We start from the raw sequence: 26,741 nt of genomic DNA, 5'->3' as shown, positions 1-26,741 counted from the left end.
GCATGGGCTTGTTGCCCCGCAGCATGTGGGATCTTAGTTCCCTCAACCAGGGATTGAACTCCCATCCCCTGCATTGTGAGGCGGTTTCTTTACTACTGGCCCACCGGGGAAGTCCCTGATCAGGTTTTCTTTGGGGTTTGCTTTATCCTATTTCTCTGATCCTGCTGCTTGTCCTGAGGCGGGGGTTATGGGGGATGGTTCCAGACAGGAGGGCTGCAGCCACAGGAGGAGACGAGCCTGTAAGGGGATCTTTTTTTTTTTTTAAATAAATTTGTTTATTTATTTTTGGCTGTGTTGGGTCTTCGTTGCTGCACGCGGGCTTTCTCTAGTTGCAGCAAGCAGGGGCTACTCTTCATTGCGGTGTGTGGGCTTCTCATTGTGGTGGCTTCTCTTTGTTGTGGAGCACGGGCTCTAAGCGCACGGGCTTCAGTAGTTGTGGCTCGTGGGCTCAGTAGTTGTGGCTCGTGGGCTCAGTAGTTGTGGCTCCAGTAGTCGTGGCGCATCCAGTAGTCGTGGCGCATGGGCTCTAGAGTGCAGGCTCAGTAGTTGTGGCTCATGGGCTTAGTTGCTCCGCAGCATGTGGGATCTTCCTGGACCAGGGCTAAAACCCGTGTCCCCTGTGCAGATTCTTAACCACCACGCCACGAGGGAAGTCCCTGTAAGGGGGTCTTATATGGAGAGGGAGGAGGGGGATACGTGGGCTGGGTGGTGTCACCAGAGACTGTCACAGATCAAGTGTCCACAGTGAAGGTGAGCCCGGCTCTCACTCTCCTGGACTCACGAGAGGTGGCGACTGGTTTAAAGTCTCGGGTGGGGTCTTCCCTGGTGGCACAGTGGTTGAGAAGCCGCCTGCCAATGCAGGGGACACGGGTTTGATCCCTGGTCCGGGAAGATCCCACATGCCGCGGACCGACTGAGCCCATGCGCCACAACTACTGAGCCTGTGCTCTAGAGTCCGCAAGCCACAACTACTGAGCCCGTGTGCTGCAACTACTGAAGCCCACACGCCTAGAGCCCGTGCTCCGCAACAAGAGAAGCCACTGCAATGAGAAGCCCATGCACTGCAATGAAGAGTAGCCCCTGCTCACCGCAACTAGACAAAGCCTGCATGCAGGAATGAAGACCCAACACAGCCAAAAATAAATTAAAAAAAACGAAAAAAAGGAAATGTTGTCGTTATGATAAAAAAAAAAAGTCTCGGGTGGTGCAGAACTGGGTGGCTGGAGGTATTGTTGAGTGTGCGTGGTTCCGGAAGTGTACCCAAAGATGGAGAACATGCCCCAGACCCTCTCCCGGCATAGGGCGCCCCTGGCGTGCAGCAGCAGTTTCACCTTCAGTCAGCTAACCACGGGGGCTCCCTCGGTGGGGGAGTTGCGGCACTGTAGCTTAATTCCCGTGCTTAGCACCCTTGCTGAGAACTGGTCCAGAAATGTCAGTCCCTCCAAAATCTGCTGATGTAACTGAGTCCAAGCTCGTACTGCTCACGGCATAACAGGCCAGTAAATCGAGAGGCGAGTTGCTGGGGCAAGGAATAGCAACTGTATCTGGAAAGCCAGCAGACCGAGGAGATGGTAGACTAGCAGCTCAAAGAACCATCTTCCCTGAGTTAGAATTCTGGCTTCTTTAATACTAACAGGGGAGGTGGGTAAGGGCCTGGTTCCTGCCAGACTTGGAAGGGGATGTGTTAATTTCTTCCTTCTTGCAGCTAATCACAGGTAGGCCTGGTCAGGATGTTTCCTGTGAGCTAAACAAAGGTATTTTAGCTTAATGCTCATTACCTGGGAGGCAGGGTTCCCAGAGATGGGTCAGTACGTATAATTTAATCTTATAGGCAACATCCCTTTAGTGATTAACTTGTAGTAGAATAATAAGGTTCTTCCCTATTACACTGACAGAACATTCAGTTATTGCCAAGGCCCACTGAGGAGTTTGTAGCATTTAAAATCCAGCATAGATAAGGTAGCCATAAACCCTCATTCCAAACATTAATGATATTACCCCTTTTCTTATACCCCTCCCTTCTTGGAAAACTGGGAGAGAAATATATATATATATATATTTAACCATTTGCAGCCTCCCTATGGGGAGGTGTGTGTGTGCTGTAGTGATCAATTTCTCTTAGAATTTAATGACAAGAGATTTCTTACTTCAGAATAGATAACCCCTTAGTATACAAAGAGACCTATGTACCACATCTCGTTTCCCTCTTTGCCTTCATGTCTGGAAAATTTGGAGTTAAATATAATACCCAAGGCCGTTAGCCATTCACACTCAAGTTTTTGGCAGAATGTTCTGTCTCTCTTTTTAGCTCCACAGGAAATTGCTTTAATAATTGACTTTCAGGGGAACTGAGGCCGAAGTTTCTCTTGTGTACAAGCATTTGTATGGTGTTTATATATGCTGTCTCCTCAATACCCACAATAATTAGCATCCTCCCCATTTTACTGATCCAGAAACTGAGCAGCAAGTTGAAAGGAGCCTGAGGCCTTGAGCTCTTGGTGACAAGGTCCGGATTCCAGCCCAGCTCTTGCTTTCTGAGGCTAATGTCCACGTCCCTCCCATGGGTGCCTTCCAGCCTCCCTGAATCCAAGCTAGTTCCCTGTTTCCTGGTCCTAAAGTGTTCATCTGTAATTGCTCGTAATCCCGCAAAAGGTGGAAGTGGATTCTGGATTAAAGAAGGTATACCTGGAAACTTGGGGGAAGGGCACAAGTAACAAAATACAGGAGACCTCGTAAAGAGGCCATGGGATTGGACAGAGGGGACAGGATCGCAGGCCCTCCCGCCCCTCCCCCACTACGATGTGGCATCCCGGGATGGGAGGGGCCCTGTGCCGGGACATGGGAACCAGAGACGGCTATTGTAGCAGTCCGGAATTCATTCTGGAAGAAATCTCGAACATTCCTCTGTTTGAGTCAGGCTCCAGTGGCTTTTAAAAATAGGCTCGTACCAACAGGCAACCCAAACTACATCCATCATCAGGCTAGAGCAGCACATGTAAGGACAAGTCGGGGGAAGCAGGCTTGGCTCTGACACTCAGACTACCATGGTAATTATAATAATCATACTTCGTCTGGGCAGGCCTTCACTGCTTACAGAACCCTCCTTCCCACATGAGTGCTTCACAGCCTTCATGCTGTCGTGCTGTTGTTATTGCCAGTTTACAGTTAAGGAAATGGAGGCTCGGGTTGCCCCGCTAGTTGAGGGGCAGAGCTGGAACTTGGACTGAGATCTTGTTAATGAACTAAGTATGCCTCGTCTGGGGTGGGAGGAGGTGCGGGGAGCACAGAGCCCTGGGTTCCCTATCCTGCAAGTTCAAGAAGGCTTCGGCTCGCTGGTTGTCATCTTGAGGTGAAAGATGGACGCCTCTGAGACGTGACCGCGGGCAGATGAGGTGTGGACCCTCGTGCGGGAGCGAGGCCACCTTCGCCGTTGCACCTTTGAACACACAAAGGACGTCCAGGTTTCAAGTGTGTGTAGACAGTTCTGTCCGAAGAGTTCAAGGACATCTCTTGGTGCCTGTGAGGCTAACGAGCCTGAGGGCAGATAGGATCACCTGGTAAAATTCACGACTTGAAGTTGTTTCTGAACAGTGTGTTTTTAGAGATCATGAATGACGAAGGATCATTGTCCTGGCACGCGTCCTCCAGTTACTGCGCTGACTTGGTTTGGGCCTTTCTGCATACCATGTGGGGCTAGCTTGCAGAGGCCACGCCTGCCAGAAACTGCCTTTTTTTTCCATTGTTCTTTTCCTCTGAATCAATTTCTTTTCCCTTTGGCTGTTGACTGCTTATTATAGAACCAAAAGTTATTTTCTCTTTCTTGTAGCTGTAGGCAAATCTAGTAGTGTTTCCTTTCTGTTTCTTCTTTTTCTCGTCGATGGTGCTAAAGTTTGGAACACGTCTTCCTATATTTATACATATAATTTATGATAATAATGATTTGTGTTTGTGATATCAGATATGCTGTTTGATAAATGGCTAGGGAGATAGAAATAGGTGGCCCGGCATAAGCATAAACATTTTTGCCCTCTGGGGGTATTTTAAGTAACCATCTTTGTTTTCCCAGTCTCCCTTGCCTTGCACATCTCTCTTCCCCACCTCAGTTCTTACCAATGTCTATACCCTTCTTTTGTTAATTTCTTTCCTGTGTCCTGTTTCACATCACCTTTACGGTCTCCTGGCCACGTTCCCGTCTTGGCCAGTCCTTTCTCTGAAGTTGGTATGTGCTTGGTGGGTTACTTTCGCCCAATTTGTGTCTGTGGAATTGTCTGGTGCACCGTCCACCAATTACCTAAGCATCCTTTTTGCTGAGAAAACAGAACACTACTAAGGAGATTGGTTCTTAAAGAGTTTCCTTAAAAAATGCTGAGGCCTGTGTGTGAAAGGAGAACCTAGAGCTGCATCCTCAGCGCCCATATTCCCTTCGGTCACTCTGTTTCCAGAGTGGAAGAGATGTCTTCTGAGAGGCACACAGTCACTAAAGCAAAGTCAGAGGTGGGCCAGCTTTGAAAGCAAAACCCATCCCTTCAGCCCCAGCGAATTGAATGACCTCTAACACGCACGGTCTCTCGGTTGGCACAGGTGACAAGACTACCTTCCAGCTGCAGGTTCGACAGGTGGAGGATTATCCAGTGGACTTGTACTACCTGATGGACCTCTCTCTGTCCATGAAGGATGACTTGGACAACATACGGAGCCTGGGCACCAAGCTTGCCGAGGAGATGAGGAAGCTCACCAGCAACTTCCGCTTGGGGTTTGGGTCCTTTGTAGACAAGAACATCTCTCCTTTCTCCTACACGGCACCGAGGTACCAGACCAACCCGTGCATTGGGTGAGTGACCAGCTGCCCTTCTCTTGGGTATTCAAGGATGGGGGAATGGATCAGCGGGAACTGAGCCTAAAGAAAGGCCTAGGGAGGTCATATCTGGGTGCTGGGAGGGAACCTGGCTAAGGTGTTAAATTTGATGAAGGATAATCCAGCTCTGTCCTCCCTCTGCCTGCGAAGAAATAAATTGTTACAAGGTTGCATAAAGATACAATGATGATAGCTCATTTGTTTTCCTGCCTGCCAGACACAGCACTGTTTTCTACATTAATAGATTTTAGAGAGTGTTCTCAGGAAGCGATAGACCCCGGTGATCAGGGAGGGAGCAGGCAGAACAACTTAAACTATCTCCTTGTTTGGAGTGACTGAGATGTTTGGAATAAATGAATCAAAGTCGGTTCCTATTGTTTATATACATAACTATAACTTACCTTGACAAAACAAAATGAAAACCCTGCCCTTTATAGGTGTGATTTTTTTTTTTTTTTTCCAACATAAGTACTTGAATTAGAAAATATTCGACAGGGCTTCCCTGGTGGCGCAGTGGTTAAGAGTCCGCCAGCCAATGCAGCGGACATGGGTTTGAGCCCTGGTCTGAGAAGATCCCACATGCCACGGAGCAACTAAGCCCGTGTGCCACAACTACTGAGCCTGCGCTCTAGAGCCTGCAAGCCACAACTACTGAGCCCTTGTGCCACAACTACTGAACCTGTACTCTAGAGCCTGTGTGCCACAACTACTGAAGCCCGCATGCCTAGAGCCCATGCTCTGCAACAAGAGAAGCCACTGCAATGAGAAGCCTGCGCACCACAACGAAGAGTTGCCCCACATTCGCGGCAACTAGAGAAAGCCCGCGCACTGCAACAAAAACCCAATGCAGCCAAAAATAAATAAATTTTAAAAATTAAAAATTTTTTTAAAAGAAAATTTTCGAGAAATTATTAGACAACAAGAGTTTCTAACTACTGCAGTGAGCAAATCCAAAAGTATGTAATGACTCAAACTTGAAGGAAGTTTATTTTCTGCTAACCTTAGTGCAAATGGGTCTCCTGATCAGTGGACACCTGTCCTCTAAGCAGTGACTCGGGGTCCCAGGCTCCATTGGTTCACATGTGGCTTGTAAGGTCATCATGCCTGGAGGATTGCTCATAGGAAGATCCTATGGACCAGGATAGAGTGGCCTTTGCTCCTACATTCTGCTCTACAGAGCTGGGTTCTAGCGGGGAGGCTGGGAACTAGGTTAGCTGTGTGCAGTGGAAGAGGAAAGGGGATGGTGAATAGGTCCCTGCCCTAGTGCATTTGTGTATTGGAGGTGGAGGGTCACTTCCTCCAACTCCCCAATACAACCTTTGTGAAGGTGGTTTGTTTCCTTACTGGGCTTTCAAATGTTTTTTTTTTTTTAAAAGAAGATGTGGGGGTAGGAGTTTATTAATTAATTAATTTATTTTTGCTGTGTTGGGTCTTCATTTCTGTGCGAGGGCTTTCTCTAGTTGTGGCCAGTGGGGGCCACTCTTCATCGCTGTGCGCGGGCCTCTCACTATCGCGGCCTCTCTTGTTGTGTAGCACAGGCTCCAGACGCGCAGGCTCAGTAGTTGTGGCTCACGGGCCTAGTTGCTCCACGGCATGTGGGATCCTCCCAGACCAGGGCTCGAACCCGTGTCCCCTGCATTAGCAGGCAGATTCTCAACCACTGCGCCACGAGGGAAGCCCCCTCAAGTGTTCTTTTAAATGGCAAGATTATGCAGTGTGACAACGAGTGATAACCTTCAACTTTTTCTTGACTCATTTCCATGTTCAGCTTTGATTAGGCTTTGGCATGTGAGGCCCCAAAGCATCGCTAGATGAGGAATAGCTAAGACTTACGTTCTTACTAAGTGTCAGGCATTCACTGCACTTCATACCTTATATGGATCATCCCATTTAAATCTCGTAGCAATCTTTTGAGGTCTATAGAAGTGAGCTGTATTTTATTTATTTATTTTATTATTATTATTTTTAAATTAATTTATTTTTGGCTGTGTTGGATCTTCGTTGCTGCACGCAGGATCTCTGGTTGTAGTGAGTCGGGTCTGCGTTGAGGTGCACGGGCTTCTCATTGCGGTGGCTTCTCTTGTTGCAGAGCACAGGCTCTAGGCACGCAGGCTCAGTAGTTGTGGCTCGCGGGCTGTAGAGCACAGGCTCAGTAGTTGTGGCACACGGGCTTAATTGCTCCTCAGCACGTGGGATCTTCCCGGGCCAGGGATCGAACCTGTGTCCCCTGCACTGGCAGGCGGATTGTTAACCACTGAGCCACCAGGGAGGTCCTGGTGAGCTGTATTTTAAAGATGAGGAAACCGAGGCTTAGAAGGATTACACAAACAGTAAGGGGTAGACTTGGAATATGAATCAGGATGAACTACTTCCAGAGTCTGTTTCCATCAATATGATGCTTATTTTTTCCCCATCTAAATCACACTGCCACCCAGATGCTTTCCTTGAGTTTGAGTAATAATACCCATTCCAAAACCACCCACCCTTCTAGGCGCTTGCCTAAGGGTAATGTTAGGCTGTGCTGCAGTAACAAGCAAACCCCAGATCTCAGTGGCTCAACACAATGAAGATTTATTTCTTGCTTGTAAAAATCTGATGGGAGCTGCTTTCTGTGGCAGCTCTTCTTCAAGTGGTGACTCAGGGATTCGGGCATCTTGTGATGTCATTTTCGATTCTTTGTCTCCTTGGCTGCCCCTGAGGGGAACAGGGCTGCTCGGAAGCCCCTGAGCCTGTCTGACTTCTTGTCTCCCCTTTGGCAGCCTCAGAAGTTCCCAGCTCTGGGTTGGACTGGGGGGTGGGGGTGAGGTGGTATTTATGCTGGTATTGTATGTTCTGAATCCTTCCTGACCCTTCTGTACACACTCCTAGAAGCTAACTTAGATCTTCCCTGGGATTGCAATGACACAACAGTGGAAAAAACAATAAGATAAGAAAACATTTTCGATACAAACGAGATTCTAAGTTCCTTAGCCACAGAGAGACACTAGGTGTCCTCACTTCCTGGGTTTAGATTCCTCCTGGCCACAGGTAGCTGCTGGCATTATTGTCACTTTGGTCCTGTCCCCAAGGCCCTTTTCAGCTGCATCCCAGTGCCACATGTCTTTTTGTTGGAGTTCTGCTACTCCCCAGGAGCAACAGCATCTTAACCCCCAATTTTTTCAGTTCATCCGGAATAGTGATTCTGTCTGCTACTTTTCACCTCCGCCCTCTGGTTGGGTCCTGTCTCCTGAGAGACAGGGTGTGTCTCTACTTTGATTCTTCTGGGGACCATCGGCGAACTGTCAGATGCTAGATGGGAGGCTGGCAGAGGATGAAGGACTGGCCTGGGGCCCTCAGCATTGAATATTCAAGGTTATTACACTCTCCTTATTCAGAGCTACTTCTCCAAGCCCTAGAAGGCAGAACCAACTGCAGACGGTAGAAGTTTTGACAGTGAATACAAGGCACACTGACAGGCTGCTTGGGAGACAGGAAATCCGGTGAAAGAATGGGAGTTTGGAAGGAATCATCAGGTCTGAGTTATACAGATCTCTCTTCCCTAAGCTGGGCAGCATGAAAGGGGAGTCACCGCATGGCTCAGTGAGCAGGCTGAGATGTACCTCCCGCGTCCCGGCGGTGGACTCTGTGTGGTTGCCTGGGTATCCTCGGAGATTCCCCACGGTTCCTGGAGAACAGAGCAAGCGGGGGGATGTAATCAGGCTGTTTCTGTTCCTGATTCAGCCTGTACATGTGCTTTATTTGCGTTCCTAAGTTTTTTGTTTTTTTGCGGTACACGGGCCTCTCACTGCTGTGGCCTCTCCCGTTGCGGAGCACAGGCTCCAGGTGCGCAGGCTCAGCGGCCATGGCTCACGGGCCCAGCCGCTCTGCGGCATGTGGCATCTTCCCGGACCGGGGCACGAACCTGTGTCCCCTGCATTGGCAGGCGGACTCTCAACCACTGCGCCACCAGGGAAGCCCTTTCCTAAGTTTTAATGGCACTGTGAATTAGTTACCAACAGTTAAAAATAAAAGATTTAACAAAGAATAGCCAGGATTTTAGGTTTTCTCAAAAAACTAGGAGGTCTAGTAAAGCCAGCCTCGTCCCACATGTTGTTTGGCTGCCACAGTCCCTACCACTCCCTCTCGTCTCCCAGCTGGGCTGCTTCCTTGGTTCTGTTATCGGGCCCTCTCCAGATTCTTGGACAGCAATACCATAGAAACGAATATTGCTCCCACAAGACTCTTAGGCAAACGAAGCTTTTTATTGAAAGGATAGCTTGTGCACGAGGGAGAAGGTGGAAAAGAGTGTCAATTCCCCGAGGACTTTCTGGGAAGGGGTTTTAAAGGCAGTGTGAGGGAGGAGGCCACAGGGTGCCTGAGCAGCTTGTGCTCAGTTCTTGGATTGGTTGGCATGGAGGTGAAGTTTGGAGCGTCATCAACCTCCAGGCTTCAAGCAGTCTGGGGTCTATATGCCCGCAGTCGGCAGTTTTCATCTGGGGGCCTGCTTCCTGCTAAAACACCTTAGGAATGCGTGTCAAGCTTTTATCTATATCTTTCAGGGAACTGGGAGTTCGGCAATTCTGCTAGGTGGCGGATTTATAGTTCCGCTTTTGTCCTTTGGAAACCATGTACAGATGTCAGTGGAACAGAGATAGAGCTAATCTTTTACTCCTGTGAGTCTCTGGTGGTTGTCTCAGAAGCCCAAGCTTTTAGGTGCTGTTTTTCTGGCCTGTCAAGCCCGCTTTCTCAAGGTCGTTCCCTTGGTCCTTTTCCAAAATGGCTGTCCTGTTGTCTTCCTGTCTCAGTTTGAGTTCCATGCTTGGCTCCGTAGTTGCCGTCTGTGATCCTTGTCTGTTCTTTTCCTTCAGCTCATGTGGAGAGAAAAATCACAGCGTTCTCTCTCAATGGTACCTTCTGTTAAGTTTTTTCTCCTGTGGTGGTGTGGAAGCAGCAGCAGTAGCCCCGGGAAGTTTTGGGGAGATGGGGAGTCAGGAGGAGTGATTTAACTACCTGCGCAGGACATCTCAGAAGAGAACCAGTTTTTTTTTTTTTTTTTTTTTTTTTTCGGTACGTGGGCCTCTCATTGTTGTGGCCTCTCCCGTTGCGGAGTACAGGCTCCGGACGCGCAGGCTCAGCGGCCATGGCTCACGGGCCCAGCCGCTCCGCGGCATGTGGGATCTTCCCGGACTGGGGCACGAACCCGTATCCCCTGCATCGGCAGGTGGACTCTCAACCACTGCACCACCAGGGAAGCCCTTCGTGGGGCTTTCTTGAGGTTTGTCCCGCCTCCTGCTCCGGATGTTTCGGCCAAAGGATCAAAATCGTAGACTTATCCCCTCCCATCTTAGAATGAACCAGAAATGCCAGAGCTGAAGTAAGTAGTACCAGGGCTGCCATAAGGAGAGAAAAAAAAAGTAATTTAATCATCAGATTAAAGAACTGTTTAATTGTATTCTGAGTAATAGAAATAGTGTTCCTGGGAAGCGTCACATGATATTCACTGGTACAGGATTTGATGGATTAATCCGGCCTGTTATTTCTGGTTCTGAACACTTTTTCTTTTGTTAGAGGTATTAGGCTGTTGCTGATATACATGCCATGTCTCATTTATATGTGGCATCTAAAAAGGCCAAGCTCAGAGAAACAGACAGTAGAGTGGTGATTGGCCGGGGAAGGGGGAAATGTTGGTCAAAGGGTACAAACGTACAGTTATAAGATGAATACATTCTGGAGCTCTAATGTACAGCATGGTGGTGATAGGCAACAGTACTGCACTTGAAATATACAATTGTATACTTGAAAGTCGTTCAGAGAGTACATCTTAAGGGTTCTCGCCACACACACAAAAAATAGAAATACATCTGTAAAAATCTTTGCAAGTGAGATAATACATTTCATCCTTCATCATTTACATTTTTACCCTTTGTATTTCTTCCAAGAGGTCATGGTACTCCTTCACCCCCTTGAAGGTATTATTTCATTGTCTTCTGGCATGTCCTGTGGCTGATGAAAAGTCTTCTATCTAATGGTTTTCCTTCTCTCTGGTGGCTTTTAATATTTCCCTGTGCTTTTCATGTCCTATAATGATATGCATTCCTATGTGGCTGGGTTGGATTTAGTACTTTTATTTGCATTGTTCAGAACTTGCTCTGCTTGTTTAATCTGAGAACATAGCTTTATTCTTGAAAAATTTCAGACATCATCTCTGACTCCTGTCTCCGATTCTCTCCATTTTCTTTCTAACGCTGCTAGGTGAGTGTTGGAGCCTCTCATTCTAAACTTCATGTTTCTAAATTTTTCTCCCATAACTTCTACCTCTTTCTTTCCCTTAGCTTCATAATAGAAAATTTCTTCCAGTTTATCATTTTTTTCTTCAATTTTTTAAAAAAAAATTTATTTTATATTGGAGTATAGTCAATTAACAATGTTGTGTTAGTTTTAGGTGTACAGCAAAGTGATTCCATTATACATATACATGTACTTACTCTTTTTCAAATTCTTCTCCCATTTAGGTTTTTACAGAATATTTAGCCGAGTTCCCTGTGTTATACAGTAGGTCCTTGCTGGTTATCTATTTTAAATATAGCAGTGTGTACATGTCAATCCCAAACTCCCAATCTATCCCCACCCCCACCCCCACCCTTCTCCCCTGGTAACCATAAGCTCAGTTCTCTTAAGTCTGTGAGTCTGTTTCTGTTTTGTAAATAAGTTCATTTGTATCATTTTTTTTCTAGATTCCACACATAAGCGACATCATATGATATTTGTCTTTGTCTGACCTATTTCACTTAGGATGATAATATCCAGGTCCATCCATGTTGCTGCAGTGGCATTATTTCATTCTTTTTAATGGCTGAGTAACATTCCATTGTATATATATATATGTACCACATCTTATTTTTTTTTTTTTTGGCCACACCACGCAGCTTGTGGGATCTTAGTTCCCCAACCAGGGATTGAACCCGTGCACCCTGAAGTGGAAGTGCAGAGTCCTAACCACTGATTGCCAGGGAATTCCCACATCTTTTCATCTGTTGATGGACCTTTAGGTTGCTTCCACGTCTTGGCTATTGTAAACAGCGCTGCAATGAACATTGGGGTGCATGCATCCTGTCGAATCATGTTTTTCTCCAGATATATTCCCAGGAGTGGGATTGCTGGATCATATGGTAGCTCTGTTTTTAGTTTTTTAAGGAATCTCCTTACTGCTCTCCATAATGGCTCTACCAATTTACATTCCCACCAACAGCGTAGGAGGGTTCCGTTTTCTCCACACCCTCTCCGGCATTTATTATTTGTAGACTTTTTGATGATGGCCATTCTGACGGGTGCGAGGTGATAGCTCATTGTAGTTTTGATTTGCATTTCTCGAATAATTAGTTATGTTGAGCATCTTTTCATGTGCCTCTTGGCCATCTGTATGTCTTCTTTGGAGAAATGTCTGTTTAGGTCTTCTGTCCATTTTTTGATTGGGTTGTTTTTTTTGATATTGAGCCACATGAGCTGTTAGTAAATTTTGGAGACTGATCCTTTGTCAGTCGCACCGTTTGCAAATATTTTCTCCCATTCTGCAGGTTGTCTTTTCGTCTTGTTTATGGTTTCCTTTGCTGTGCAAAAGCTTTTGAGTTTAATTAGGTCCCATTTGTTTATTTTTATTTCCCTTACTCTAGGAGATGGCTTGAGAAAGATATTGCTGCAATTTGTGTCAGAGTGTTGTGCCTATGTTTTCCTCTAAGAGTTTTATAGTATCTGGTCTTACATTTAGGTCTTTAATCCATTTTGAGTTTATTTTTGTGTATGGTATTAAAGAATGTTTTTAAAAAAGAAGTCTATTTATTTATTGATATTTGGCTGTGTAGGGTCCTTGTTGCTGCGTGCGGGTTTTCTCTAGTTGTGGCGAGCAGGGGCTACTCTTCGTTGCAGTGCACAGGCTTCTCATTGTGGTGGCTTCTCTTGTTGCGGAGCACGGGCTCTAGGCATGCAGGCTTCAGTAGTTGTGGTGCGCGGGCTCAGTAGTTGTGGCTCGCGGGCTCTAGAGCGCAGGCTCAGTAGTTGTGGCGCACAGGCTTTGTTGCTGTGCGGCATGTGGGATCTTCCCGGACCAGGGCTCGAAACTGTGTCCCCTGCATTGGCAGGTGGATTCTTAACTACTGCGCCACCAGGGAAGTCCCAAGAATGTTCTAATTTCATTTTTTTACATACAGCTGTCCAGTTTTCCCAGCACCATTTATTGAAGAGACTATCTTTCCTCCATTATATAGTCTTGCCTCCTTTGTCATAGATTAATTGACCATAGGTGCATGGGTTTATTTCTGGGCTTTCTATCCTGTTCCTTTGATCTGTATTTTGGTGTTTGTGGCAGTACCCTGTTCTTCAGTGTTTTTAAGCCATACACTGAAGTTGCATTTTTGAATTTGAGTGACTATTTTTTATTTGGTTCTTTCTTTTAGACTTCTGTTTTTCATACTATTTTTTCATAGCCTTCTGATTTTGTTTTCTTCCTAATAATATCCCATTCTAGTCTTTGGTATTTTTTCCTTCTCCTTGAATGTTTTAAATATCTTTGTTTTAATGTCCTTTAGATAATTGTGTTACCTGTTTCTTGAACTGCAGATCCTGCAGTTGGTTGAATTTGCTGATACTCCTTCATGGTAGTTTATTTCTCATGGGGTCTATAACTTTTTCATTAGTTCCTCTTCATCAGAGGTTGTTTTCCATTAGGGGATCACGTGCCCCAGGGGTACTGACTTCCCTGCTGGGTGGTTTTCTGTTCCCTGATGCTAGGATCCTCTGGGTTTCACTGTGGGACTAGTTCTGTTTATTTCTCAGCAGGGGGTTCCTTCCTTGTAAAAGTAATGAATTCTGACTTGTTTAGGCCTGGAGTTACAATCTTTATGGGTGATTCATCTCACCATGAGCCCAGAGTGCATCTTCCTTGCTTCTCTCCCAGGCCAGTGGCTGGAATTTTTCTGGGTTTGATTTTAGTGACAGGGCAGCTCTTTGTAACACTCATCTTTATGCAGAGAGCCCTGTTCCAGTGCTCTGCCCTGCGCTGGCCTGAGGTCCATCATCTGTCCCTGTTAGAACCTGGCCCCAAGCCCCAGACCTGTCAGGCCCCAACACGCTAGGGTGGGGGGGTGGGGGATCCCTTTGCCAGGAGATCCTTGCTCACTTCCCACCTAGTTTAAGTCCGTTCATTTGTGCAATGCTTTTCTCTCCGTTCCTGGCACCTGGGATTTCCCCGCTAAGCTTCCAGTCTTGGCTACATATTAACATTTTTGAAGATTAGATTTTTACCCAGCAGTTCTCTTTGTTTAGAGGAAGAGGAGAGGTCTTGCCCTGTCAGCTCCATGGTCCACAGTATTGTCCTGAAGCATTAGATTGTTTTTTGGATTTGCCTACATCTAGCATCTGCAAATAGGATTCACTTTTTGTACACACATGCTCCCCCAGGCTCTTTAAGCATATATATTTTATTCATCTTCCTGGTTCATAATTCTTAATCCAGTAAAGATTTAGTAGGCCCTAAACTGGGGTCCTATAGCACAGACACAGTTGGGGGTGGGAGGGCTTCCTGGCACGAGACCCTCAAACACCCAGATCTTCAGGTCGCTCAGACAGCTCTTCCAGGGGTTAAATTAGACACAGTCTGACATTGTTTTCCAGAGACTATGGAGACATTCAACAGAGCCTGTGTGACAAAGCTGTTTTCCTCTCACTAAGAGGTGATTCTGGTTTGGTTATAATAAATTCTCTGCAATGAAGTCTTCTCTCTGGCAAACACATGTTCTAGTTCCTGATTATTAATAGTAATTCTCCACAGTAAAAATATATCTACTTATTCCCCTTTGCAGGAAGGGAAGAGGTAAAAAACGCTGAACTAATTTAGCTGAGCTTTTCACAGCTTTTCTGGTTTCCTCATTGAGCAGCAGTCATAGTTTTGTTCCTCTTCTCCCTTCCTCAACCGACCCCGTCAACCGAGACAGTAAACACCTGAAGTCCGCAGCCATGGCCCAGCACAGCACAGAAGGGTGAAGTTGCTCAGAGGGCGAGGGAGGGGAGTGAGAGTTTGTGTACATTTCCTTCCTCCTGGGCCCATCTATTTGTCAGATGACTATGATGGGACCTCAGCTCACTTCCTGCTTCCAGCTGGGAATGCAATTTCCATGACCTTTGTCTTTATGGGGAACTGAGATGAGAATAGAAAGTTTGGGTGGCATGGGTTACAGAAGAGCCTGACCTGTGCAAACACAAGGGGCGGGTGAAGATTTTTGGGGAAGGAGGAGGGAGTGAAACAAAGGGACGGCAAGTGGGGACGGCAAGTGGGGACCGCTGCTCGCAGCTCTCCCTGTCCGGAGGCACCGTGGCCATCATGGCAGTGGGGTTGACCCTGCAGAGGTGACTTGCTGCGAGTGACTGTTGGAGCAGGTACCGTAGGCCCTTAGCGGGGATGAGAGAGCCTCTTAGAAAGCCCAAGGTTGCCTCTCTCGGGGAGGAGGGGAGCCTCTCAGACCTGCCCCAGCCGCCCTTCTTGATGGCAGTGAGGCAGGAGCTGCTAGGAGTTGCTAAGCCGGTTTCCCTTCCCACGCACACGGCTTGAATTGGGTAGGTAACGAAGCCTTCCCTTCATGCCTCTCTGTTGGTGTTTGCTTTCCGTCTTAGTTCTGAAAGAGAGGCTTCCTTAACATGGCCACAGACCTGCACAGTCTGGTCCAGCTTGCCTCCCCAGCCTCCTCATAGCTCATCTTTGCCCTTGTTCCCTGCATTGCAGTCTAACTGGCCTCCCTCTGCCCTTGGGCTCTCTGTGCTCCCTTCTGCCACAGGGCCCTTGCATTTGCACTTCCCTCTCCCCTTTTACCCAGTGAACCTTTCTGGAAACAATGTAAGGCCCCTCTTCCTATTTCATTGGTTATATAGCCAAGTGAAACTCCTGCAGATGTGATTGGGCTGTAACTTCCTCCAGGAATGGGGCCATCTCCACTGCAAACTGAAGATGAGAACACCCAATATTCAGGAGAAAGGCATGGCATTAACCTCCTATTGAGGTGCAATACTTCCCTCTTTCCAGATTTCCAGGTAGCATTTTCCATTCGAAGATGGTTTGCTTCTAAGTGATTTCTCTTTGCGTCTAGGAGAGCTGATGCTTTATCATTCCAGTATTTATAAATGAACGAAGAAACAGAACGTTTTCATTCCTGTTGCATTTAGTGTTTGCTCGGTTGCCAGCACGTCCTGGTGGTCTCTGAGTGGGTGGACACGAAGGGCTTATGTGATCCTTTATCACGTGGCAGCAGCAGAGTCGATGTAAGAAGCTGGTTTCGTAGAGTCACTCTGCTCACGCTGCCCTCACTCGACAGGGCCCGCCTTCCTCAGCCCGTAAGAGCCTTCCTTCCCCTCGGTGCCGCCCAGGCTGCGGTGCCCGTCCCACCAGGCGCTTGCATCTTCCAAGGCCCGCGTCAGGGCGCCTCCGTGACACCTTCCTCTGACTGCGGTAGCCCACTGTTAACCGCTACTTCCTACGACCCATTTGTCCATTTCATTCGCCTACAGCCTGGTATGTGCTGTCTCGCCCGCAGTTTAGAGCTTGTGTTTGGAGAGTAGGGACTAGGTTATTTCTCTGTGCTCCCCCACTGTGTCTGTCCCGGGGGTGTGTGGTAGGTGCTGAGTGAGTATTCGTTGGTGCGTTCAAGGCCCTCAGTAAATGCACAGAATTACTTGGTTGTTTAAGATTTGGGGACAAGGAAGGAAAAGTGACTCTTCTCCTCTTTCTCTCCAGTTACAAGCTATTCCCAAACTGTGTCCCCTCCTTTGGGTTCCGCCACCTGCTGCCTCTCACAGACAGAGTGGACAGCTTCAACGAGGAAGTTCGGAAGCAGAGGGTGTCCCGGAACCGCGATGCCCCCGAGGGCGGCTTTGACGCAGTGCTCCAGGCGGCTGTCTGCAAGGTAACCTTCCCTTCTGGCTCTGCCCCTGCGTGGGAGGTCAGCGGAGAGGTGTGGGTGTGGGTGATGTGCGTTGGCACTGCCTGCAGATACTGAGCCATCGCAGCCTGTGGCCTCCTGTCCACTCTTGCATCAGAGGGTGAGCTCGGTGGGCCCTTGGGAAAATCTATGGAAGTCAAACCAGCTGGCGTGCAGGGATGGCTTAGGACTGGTGTGTGTCTGTGTCAGGGTGTGGCTGTGTACAATGGCATGTTGTCTTTGCCAGCAGACAGATGTTCTGTTTTTCTATATTTGGCTTTTTTGCTGCTTTTGGGGACAGGGAGCAGGGGGAAGAAAAGGTCAAGCCATATGCATAGAATCTTGTAGAATTTTATGGCCCAATTTTGGTAAACGTTAAAGAGTGCTCTGTTGGGGAATCCAGCTAAAAAGAGAAGCGCTTGTCATCTTTGGTTTTCTTTCTGTTTGTTTGTTTTTCTCGTGTTTCTCTGTGATATGTGAATCCAGAGGGGAGGACACAGACTTAGGTCAGAAATGAACTCATGCTTTGAGACATTCCAATCTCAGCAAAATATGTAAATGGGATGTTGGTAATAACTTATTCTTAACATAATTTTCTATATCAAGACAGCCCAATAACAATAACAAAAGATAAAAATAAGTATCACTCTTGAATTTGCTATTCTAGCACATACTTTAACATTTTTTTCCATAGTGGTCACCATATACTATGCATAATTGGTAATGCTTTCTTGACCATTTTGGTGGGCTCAGCAACAGGGCGGTGGTTGGGATGCTCATGTCTGAGGGAGGGCTGGGTAAGGAGGTTAGAACTCAGTTTGGAGAGGCCGCATGTCTGACCTCAGAGAGCCTGTGTTTAGTGTGTCACAGATTCACTTCTCCTCCTCTTGGTCCTCGACAAAATGAAAAGAGAGTCACGGTTGTCCTTTCCGAAATAAAAAACTGAAATGGTAGACAGGAGGGATAAGGGGAAAGAAAGATATGAAGAAAGCACAGCTTCCTCAGTCCTCTTCTTGGTCCCACTGCCTTTCTGCCCGTCCCTGTGTCCTTGGGGCCACCCCGGAGAGGACGGTCTCACAGTGACCCCCTACCCAGGACGGCTGCGGAGCGGCCCCTGCCCAGCCGCTGGCTAGAGCAGAACGGTTTGATTCAGAGGCCCCTGATGCTTCGTAGCAGCCCAAGAAAGCCAGATGGGACACAGCTAGAATGTGTTCAGCTCTGAATCTTTCAAGTGCATCACAGAATAGACAGTTTATGGATTTCCTTCAGAAAGAAAAATTATGTTTTTGACTGGCATTCAGATTATTGATTGTATGGGGTGTTATTATATTCAGGGACTTCCTGCCAAATCCACTCTTGGCAGGAACAAATAGTGCAGGGAAAACACGAGATCCCTCTTATCTCCCCATCGTGGGAATATTGTGGGTTTTCTTTCCGGGGGAGGAAATTGTCTTTAAGGCTTGAAGGGAAGAATCCAGTGACAAGCCTACGCACTGTCCAGTTGTATTAATTCTGTTTAATTAGATGAATCCGAATGGCATGATGGAATGCTTGAGGCGCGGTGGTCCACGAGAAGCCGTTTGATTCGCTCTTTAGCCCACAGAACCTTCCTGTGCCATCCCAGACCCATGAAAATATCCTTCCCTTTGAAAACTCAGTATTTCAAGACTCGAGTGCTTCAAAGCAGATTTCTTCAACTCAGTGCCCGCACCTGGTTACGAATTATCGTTGGCCTGAGAGGCACTTTAGTGTGTGTTTCAGTTTTATATCTTTTGGCATTTTTCTCTTATTCCCCACCTTGGCCTTTGTCATGGGGCGTCCCTGGAAAGTTACTAATTGCTTGGAATTATGCAGTCGATGAGATCCCAGCTTTTATTCTCACCATTTCTTTTCCTTTGTGCTGTCAGTGTGTGTTTGGGTACCTATCAAGCAATTTCTTTCTCACTTGAAATCACCTATTTATAACGTCATCTTCCTGGTTAACTACAGCCTTATTTGTAGTTGCTAAATATTGGAAATAGATTATGGCCTGTCTATTGATGAAAGGCTATAACAATCACACCCTAAAAGAATATTTGAGCACTTGAATAATACTTAAGATAAATTAAGAGAGGAAAGGAAAGCACGTGATAAAACAGCATAGACGTATGACCTTGTTTTGCAAACAAAAGAAAGAAAAATATGGAAAAGATTGGAAATGAATAGACCAAAGTGTTAACAGCAATTGTCTCTGGTGATAGGATTAGGTGTGGTTTTTATTTTCTTCTTTGTGTTATTTTATATTTACTTAAATTTTCACAATAGATAAGGTATGATTTTTAAAATTTGTAACGGATCATTTCAAACATATAAAAGTAGAGAGAATAGTGAAATAAAATCCCATGTACCCATGGTCCTTCTGGGACAGTTACCAATTGGTAGCCAATCTTGTTTCATTTGCCTTCCTAACCATTTTATTCCCCATTATTTGAAGTAAATCCCAGATGCCATTTGTTTCAGTGATAATTAGGTTTTTAAAGTTTTTTTTAAAAGCCCTAAGCATGCCTTACTTCGTTGACTGACTTTTCTGCCTTCTCCTGATTTGCCCAGATTAAAGGCCCTTCCTCTTAATCCTGAAAACTGAATGTGACAGAGCCAGCAGGCCTGTAATCTCTGCAGTTGGAGAGGCGTCTCTTGCAGGCTGGAGCTGGCTGGGCAGCCCCGGCAGCAGTGCACGCTCCGCTTCCTTTGACCCCATGCCCTGGAGACGGAGCTGATAACAGGCCTGCTTCATAGCCCACAGGAGGCTCTTTGTTCTGATTTCAGTCTCACTCTGGTTTCCCTGGATGGACTGTTAGTTACCAACTTCAGGGACTTAGGGGTATGGAATGCTCACATGACTGGTCTTAAATCCCACCCCCAAGGCCAACTTTACGTTTCCTGGAAAGCTGCTCTTTGCAAAAAGAAGGAAACAGTCTGTTTCTACTTAGGATTCGATTTAGGAAGTAGAACTGCTTCCACGAGTGGAAGTTTTCAGTTGCCATCTTTCCCCCCAGCAGGTCACATTGTTAGGAGAGGCCATTGAAGAGTAGGAACCCCTCTGTCACCAGTGCAGGCATTTTTCCCAATGCTGTACCGGCCTGGGTTGGGATGAGGGAATGCCGTGACCCATAATTTCTTATCTTTACCTCGAAACCTATTATTAAACTTGTTTATACTTTTTCTTGGTCTGAATAATAGTTTCTCCCATTACCGCTTTTATTGCTCTCCTGGGGCTTTTCTAGAAGTTGACTCTAAGTTGTTTATTCTGAAAATGTATAGGTGCAAGTGTGATGAATGGTTCAGACTGGAACCATGGCTGCTTTCCTGTTCTCCCAAAATAGGGAGAGCTGGTGCCCTGGGAAGACAGAGGGCGGGGTGGTCCAGGAGCTCTGAGTTGTCAGTCATGGCTTTGCTGTTCTCCATGGCTCTCAGGTTAAAGAAGTTCCCTGTAAAGTTAAGCCTGGCTGGGTACGTCCTGGCCACACGGATTCTATGGGCTGCTTTCTCCCGTCAGACAGAAAAATAAGATCCCTGCAACCCAGCCTGTTTCCCTTCTGGCCTCATCTTCTAGCCCCCTAACATTTATCCTTCTTATCCTTTCTGTTTTAATCTTGATTATCTAATGTTGCGTTATTTATTAAGTTTTTAAAGCATTGTGTGTCCTCAGAAATAGGTGGATAAGTAAGTCTTAAAGCAAACGAAGTAAATTTGCATTGCTGAGTGAAAAGTCTTGGCGTGGCTTGGGTCCATTATTCCTTGGCTGGCGAGAGCATCCTAATCTAAAATGGCGACCACATCCCCAGAGGGGCTGGAGGAACGGCTTCCTCCAACAAGACTTTCTGCAGAAATATAGACTCTGTGGGCCTCTGGAGACAAAATGATGGCTGCCCTTGCTCTACTGTCATCCGTGCTCCAGCTCTTTTGTATACACTCTCTCTGATTCTCACAACAGTCCTTCAGTGTATTGGTGGTACTTGTCCCCCGTTTACAGGTGAGGAAACTGAGTGTCACAGGGTTCACTCTACTTACTGTTGGAAAGGGGTGGAGCCAGGATTCGAACCAGATCCAGTCGATTCTAAAGCCCAAGCCCTGTCTATTACATTGTGCCAGGTGCTTTGGGAAGTAGCGACAGTGCCGTGCAGAGCAGAGAGGACTCAGAGTCCTGTTGTCCCGATTCAAGCTATGCCTCTTCTGCTACTAACCGGCTCTGTGGCGGCCTGAGTGCTCACCTGGAGGCTGCAGGGAGGTGGGGCTGGAGGGGAGGAGGTCCAGGATGCCCTCCAGCTGTGCTGGTCAGTGCAAAGGACTCGTCACAGCATTGTGCCCCTTTGCCCAGAGCCCTGGATTTTGCTTTTTGTCTCTCCTGGTTCAGGCTTGAGCTCCAGGCCAGGCAGGGGCTGCTGCAGATACCAGGAGAGGGTGGAGAATTCCCCATTCCTGGAGGCAGGCTCGGCTGGGAGAGGTTTCCGCTCAGCGCAGCCTCCCCCGGAGTTGATTCGGCTTCTTCCGACTTGTTGCCTGATTTCTTTTAGACCTGAGACTTGTCATTTTTCCACGCATGAATTGAGCAACGTAGAAAACTGCCTTTCTTTCCTCAAGGAAGGCAGCGGCCCCTAACGCCTTCATGCCCCCCGAGGGGATGCCCCCGTAAGTCCTGTGTTCACGCAGTCTGGGTTCTCTGTCTCGGCATGTGTGAGCCGTTTGTGCCAGCAAGTTGCACCACGGTTTCTGGGGCTTAATGCAACCCACCCTGCTTGCTCTTCCTCTGGCTCGGTGTCTTTGTGAAGCCCGTGAGAGTATTGGATTTCCCTGTAGCCCACGTGAGGCTGTGGGGCTGTGGGCGGGCATGCAGGTGCTCCGCCCGTGCCCGGGCCGTGCTTTTGTCGGAGGTGGTAAAGGTCCTCCCTGGCTTTCTGTTTTGCACATGGTTGTGGTTTATTGTGTACTTTTGAATGACTCGACTGTTTTAGTCCCTGGAGGGACGTGTCCTTGTTCTGCCTTCTGCCCGTGAGCTGTGCTGTAGGCTTCACTGCCCCGCTCACAGCTGCTGCTTCTGCTTTCCAGCTCAGGAATGTTTATTGTGTGCCCAGTAAGTGCTCAGTGGCAGGTATGGTGAAGAAAATTAGAAAAAGATGAGAAAAAGTCCCCCTCCTCACGGATTCGATTTGAGCTTTCAGATCCACTAGAAAGGAAATAGAACAACTCATTTGTAAACATTAAATGGAACCATGTGGAATTATGGACATGTGACTATCAATGAAATTTAATATTTGACCATTGATAGTTTCTCCTACAAAAATAGAAAACTCATATGGTTCAGCCTCCTATTTACAAACGTTTTTCTTTAGTTCAGATGGGACTTGCATAGAGTCTCTGTCAGACACGTTCTACTGCATGTTGTTAGGGCTTGGGCTCTAGATGAATGTCTAAATCCTGAGTCATGGGCCGAGATTTCTTTTCCCTAAGGAAAGGAATATTGACATTTTTGCCCTTCTTAAGTTGAACCACAGACAGATTTTTAAAAAAGATTTCTCATTGCAAAGCATGGACGGAAACGGGAGAAACAAACTACTGGTGAGAACGTGTTTACTGTTACAAAGTGACAGAAATAGGCTTGAATGTCCACATGATTGGGGAAGCGAATTACAGAAAGAATTCAGCCTTATTTTTCCTTAAGTGCATTGTAGGAATCAAGACTCCTTAGTCCCCAAGCTCAGATCTGCTGTAGGGTCTGCCCCTTGGCTGCTCAGGTCAGCCCCCTTTCCTTCCTCATTTCTTTCCCCAGACCTGTTCTCTCTGTGTGCTTGCCTGAAAGGTCAGTGTACAGAGTGTTTTAGTTTTGACTTCTGGAAATTCGTTGGGCACTTACAGTCTGCAAGATGCCCCACGAGCTGCTGTGAGGCTTGCACAGATGACTGAGCCACAGCTCCTGTCCCCGGGAGCATCACTGCAGTTGGACAACAGATGCCTATACGACAACCTAAGGTACCGGCGGAGTGCACGGACACTACAGAACATCTGGCCCTGGTAGGACCCAGTGGTTGAATCACAGTGTTCTTCCCCTTCAAGGGCCACCTTGGTCTCTTTGCCTGCCCGTCGTTTGCCCTGAGGCTCTGGTGCGATGACGCTACTGATTACCACTGGCTGCATGCTTTGTGAGAGCCAGGCTCTATGCCAGGCACCTCAGGGGGGCTTGTTTTACTTAATCCTTTGAAGGTGCTTGTACTGTCTGCTTTTGATAAGGAAACAGCCCTAGAAAGGTTGAGTAACTTCTTGAAGGTCTTACAGCTGGAAATGACACAGCCAGAGATGGAACTGTACCCACCTTCCCGGCTCCAAAGCTGGGAGTTCTCAGCCTTGACCTTAGATAACCTGCCGTCTCTTGTGGCCACACAAGAGTGGAGAAGTGGGAGGGGTGTGCTTCCAAAGAAGGCAAAGTCCTCCTCTAAGGAACCATTTCGATTTCCCACGTGACCCGGTTTGCCAGTGGTAGAGCCAGGACTGACTCTGTCCCGGGAAAGACAGCTGCACGTACTGCTGTTCTCTGGAACTAAGAGTTTCCTGTTTATCAGAAACAGTTATAACATGGCTCTGGCAGCCTCCGGGTTTTCTAGGGAGACCACGGGTAGTGTCCCACGGTCAGTGCGCTGCTGGAGCCTAGCCCTTTGGGTGAGCCTGCTTGTCTTTTTTTTTTTTTTTTTTTTTTTGCGGTTTGCGGGCCTCTCACTGTCGTGGCCTCTCCTGTTGCGGAGCACAGGCTCCGGACGCGCAGGCTCAGCGGCCATGGCTCACGGGCCCAGCCGCTCCGCGGCATGTGGGATCTTCCCGTACCGGGGCACGAACCCGTGTCCCCTGCATCGGCAGGCGGACCCTCAACCACTGCGCCACCAGGGTAGCCCAGCCTGCTTGTCTTCGCCCTTGGCTTCCCCACCTGTGACACGGGAACACTGATACCCCCCTTTTCATTTATAATTCACGGTGGCTCGGAACCGTGGGTTCTGTTCAGCTCTCCCAGATAGCGCTGTGGAGACACTTTTTCAGATGGTGCTTCCTTTTCGCAGCGAGGGAGCATGTCGCTGGTGACTCTTCAGTGACAACTGAGGCCCATGAGCTATGTTGACACCCAGCTGGAGGACCCAGCTGTCTGGGTGGCCATCAATTTTACTTAACTTAGATTGACATCGAGAACAGAGAAGCGCATCATTTAAAGCTAGTGTTTCTGTCCTCGCTGAAACGGCATCCTGATCTAGGCCTCCCCTGTACTGAACACTGTTTACCAGAGAGAGTACTGTGGGCCTTGTCTCAGAGCAAGCAAGCTGAGGCTGTATTCGGGTGGGCCCCACCGCCCCTGTCCTCTAAGGCCGCTGGGTGGGGCGTCAGCTCTTCTCAGATTCCCAGGAATCGGTGTTCCAGGCCCTCCCGTGCACCCTCCCACAGGGCATCTGTGAGCCTCTCTCTCACACTTGTCATGCTCTGCCGTGGTCCCTGTGTATAAGCAAGTCACTAGGACATGGGTATTGGAACCCACAGGCTTCTGTGAGCCTGTCGGAAGATTCGGCTGCCAAACACGGGCCGTGTGCTGCAGGGCCTGCAGGCCGCAGCCCCAGCCCTGCCTTCCTCTGCAGCCAGACCGCATCCAGGGACCTGCGTCTGCCTCTGGGGCTGTGTTTAAGGCAGACGCTGATCGCTAGAGAGCAGGGAGGGGTGAGTGGATGGTGCCGGGGCTGGAAACCACACCTCTGAGGAGCGGTTAAAGGTTGACCAAGGCGAGAGACACCACAGGAAGAAGCGTGTTACCTGACCTCAGACGTCACTACAGAAGAGGGCTGTTCCAGGGGATGAGCTGGGGTAGCCACAGGGAAGCAGGTTTGAGTTCAAGGCAAGGGAGAAATTTCTAGGGAAGACCTCTGCTCAGCTGTGGAGCAGGCTGCCAGATGCGGTGGTGAGTCCGAGTGGGGACCCCAGGCCCATGCGGGGGAGGTGCCGGATGAAAGAGCCCTGCGCGGGTGGAGCGTGGATGAGCCAACCTCGGAGGTTCTTTCCAAACTTCAGGGGCTACTTATTTCCTCTGAGGCAGCTTTTCTGCCCAGTAACCCACGGGTGCTTTTGTTCTACAGTGGCTCCTTCTAGCCTGTCTGGTCCTCACTGTACCCTCTTAAGCTGCGTGACCATGAACTCTGCCGTGCACACCCATTCTGTGTGCCAAGCTCAGCGTGCCTGGAGCTGGCGCCCAGAAAAGCTTTCCACTCCCGATGGCTTCCCCACGGAGCCACCTTGCCAAGTGGGTAAACATCCAGGTGCGGTGGGGCAGCTCAAGGGCACCCAGGGACCGTCTGGAGGTGGGCGGGGGAGGACGGAGGCCTTTGAGTGACCTTCCTCTTTGTCAGACCGTGTAGCCCCTTGCGTGTGACTCGTTCCAACCCCAGAAACCAAATTGCCGCACAGGCCAGAGCTTCATGTCCTCAAACAGAGAAATGACATCCTTACTCCCTAGCCATTATTTCACTGTCTCTGGGGCCACGTGTTGGAGGGGAACAAGCCAGCAAGTCTGTCTTCACTCTTGGGAGGAGCCAGTCTGAATTTATTTTCTCAGAGGTTGTAAGGCCTGGCCTTCCACTTCCATTCTGCTTCCCCTTTTCATGGACTACTGTTCTCTCTTTGCCATTTCAGGATCCCAGGTTCCCCAGGCTGACTTCCAGGCCTGGCTGCCCAGGGCCTCCAATAACCATCCCACTGACTGACCTGGCCCCTCTCCCCTCATCCACCCTTCTGCAGTTCGTGTTGGATGATCTCCATGGCCCTGCTGCCACCCTTTCTGCAATTCCCATTACTTTTCTCAGATCTCAGTGCATGGCAGGTGATCTGATGAAATATTTTCACTTAAGTTAGCCCCTTACTGCTTCCCGTATTTATATGATTAAAAGAAGATGTCTGTTGGATTGCAAAGCATATTAAATAGTTGGTGGAATTGGGAGTGATGTGATTGAAGACTTCTGGACATTGTGAGGGAGGTTTTCTTGTTACCCAACCCTGATCTTGTTCACGTATCCACTTACTACTCATTCCTCACCGAGTGCCAAGTATGTGCCAGGTGCAGTGCTCTTTGTTATTCTGGCCTCTACATCCCTTCCTGTCTCCTCTCAGCTCCAGATCTCTGCTGCTTTCTGAGGACAGAGCAGAGTTTGGTAAGTTCTCCACTGAGCTTCCAACTGGAGAAAGTCATCTCTGGCCCCAGCACAGATTGGATTGGTGGCCCGTACAAAACCAGAGGGTTTGCCTCCTGGGAGTGGACGGAGTCAGAGGTTCTGGGCTTGGCGGCAGCTCCTCCCACCACTCATTACTTCTGACACGTGTGTCCAGAGTCTGTGGATGGCTGCTTTTCACATAGCATGGTCTCCTGTGCACGTGTGTGATTCGCCTGGAACAGCTGGAGTAAACGTAGGTCACAGAACACATCACCCTCGGGTGGCAGGAGGCAGGCTGGTGGCTGGGAGAGGGGTGAGCCTTGGGCCTCGCCTGCTCACCCAGAGTGGGCTTAGGAAAAGGAGGGTAAAACACGTAGCATTGCCCAAAGGCTCTGTCTCAACACAGGCCACGGGAGTGGACTATAAGACAGAATGGACAGTTCGAGACTGGACGGGTGTTGCGGTGGGACCAGGGAAGTAGGATGAAAAAGATAATTCTGAGTTTTCTAGATAAAACGTTTGATGGTCCCTTTGCCAGCAATGGGGAAGCCTGGAGGGGAAGACGGTGCATCAGCTTTGGAGAAGTTGAGTTTTGGGTGACGGCAGACGTGTCTGGCTTTTGGTCCAGACCTGGGACTAAAGCTTAGGAAGGCGGTCAAGTGGGAGAGGTAATTAATTGCGAGCTGTCCAAGCAGATGCATGGAACTCGGGTAAATCTCCTCGGGGACAGTGTTACCTTTG

The 26,741-nt window shown here is 48.2% G+C and overlaps 1 protein-coding gene across 1 annotated transcript in view; it reads left to right on the top strand.

Moving 5' to 3' along the window:
- The window catches only part of ITGB5 (integrin subunit beta 5), a 121,383-nt gene that overhangs the window by 34,042 nt on the left and 60,600 nt on the right, over positions 1 to 26,741 (top strand). The window contains exon 5 of the mRNA XM_030858752.3: positions 16,611 to 16,779. Within this exon, the coding sequence (XP_030714612.1) occupies positions 16,611 to 16,779 (169 nt within the window). The remainder of the gene's footprint in view (positions 1 to 16,610; positions 16,780 to 26,741) is intronic.

This window comes from Globicephala melas, chromosome 4 (genome assembly GCF_963455315.2).
Source record: "Globicephala melas chromosome 4, mGloMel1.2, whole genome shotgun sequence".
NCBI lineage: Eukaryota > Metazoa > Chordata > Mammalia > Artiodactyla > Delphinidae > Globicephala > Globicephala melas.
Note: the sequence above shows the minus strand (reverse complement) of the source record. Positions and strands in the feature narration are given on the sequence as shown.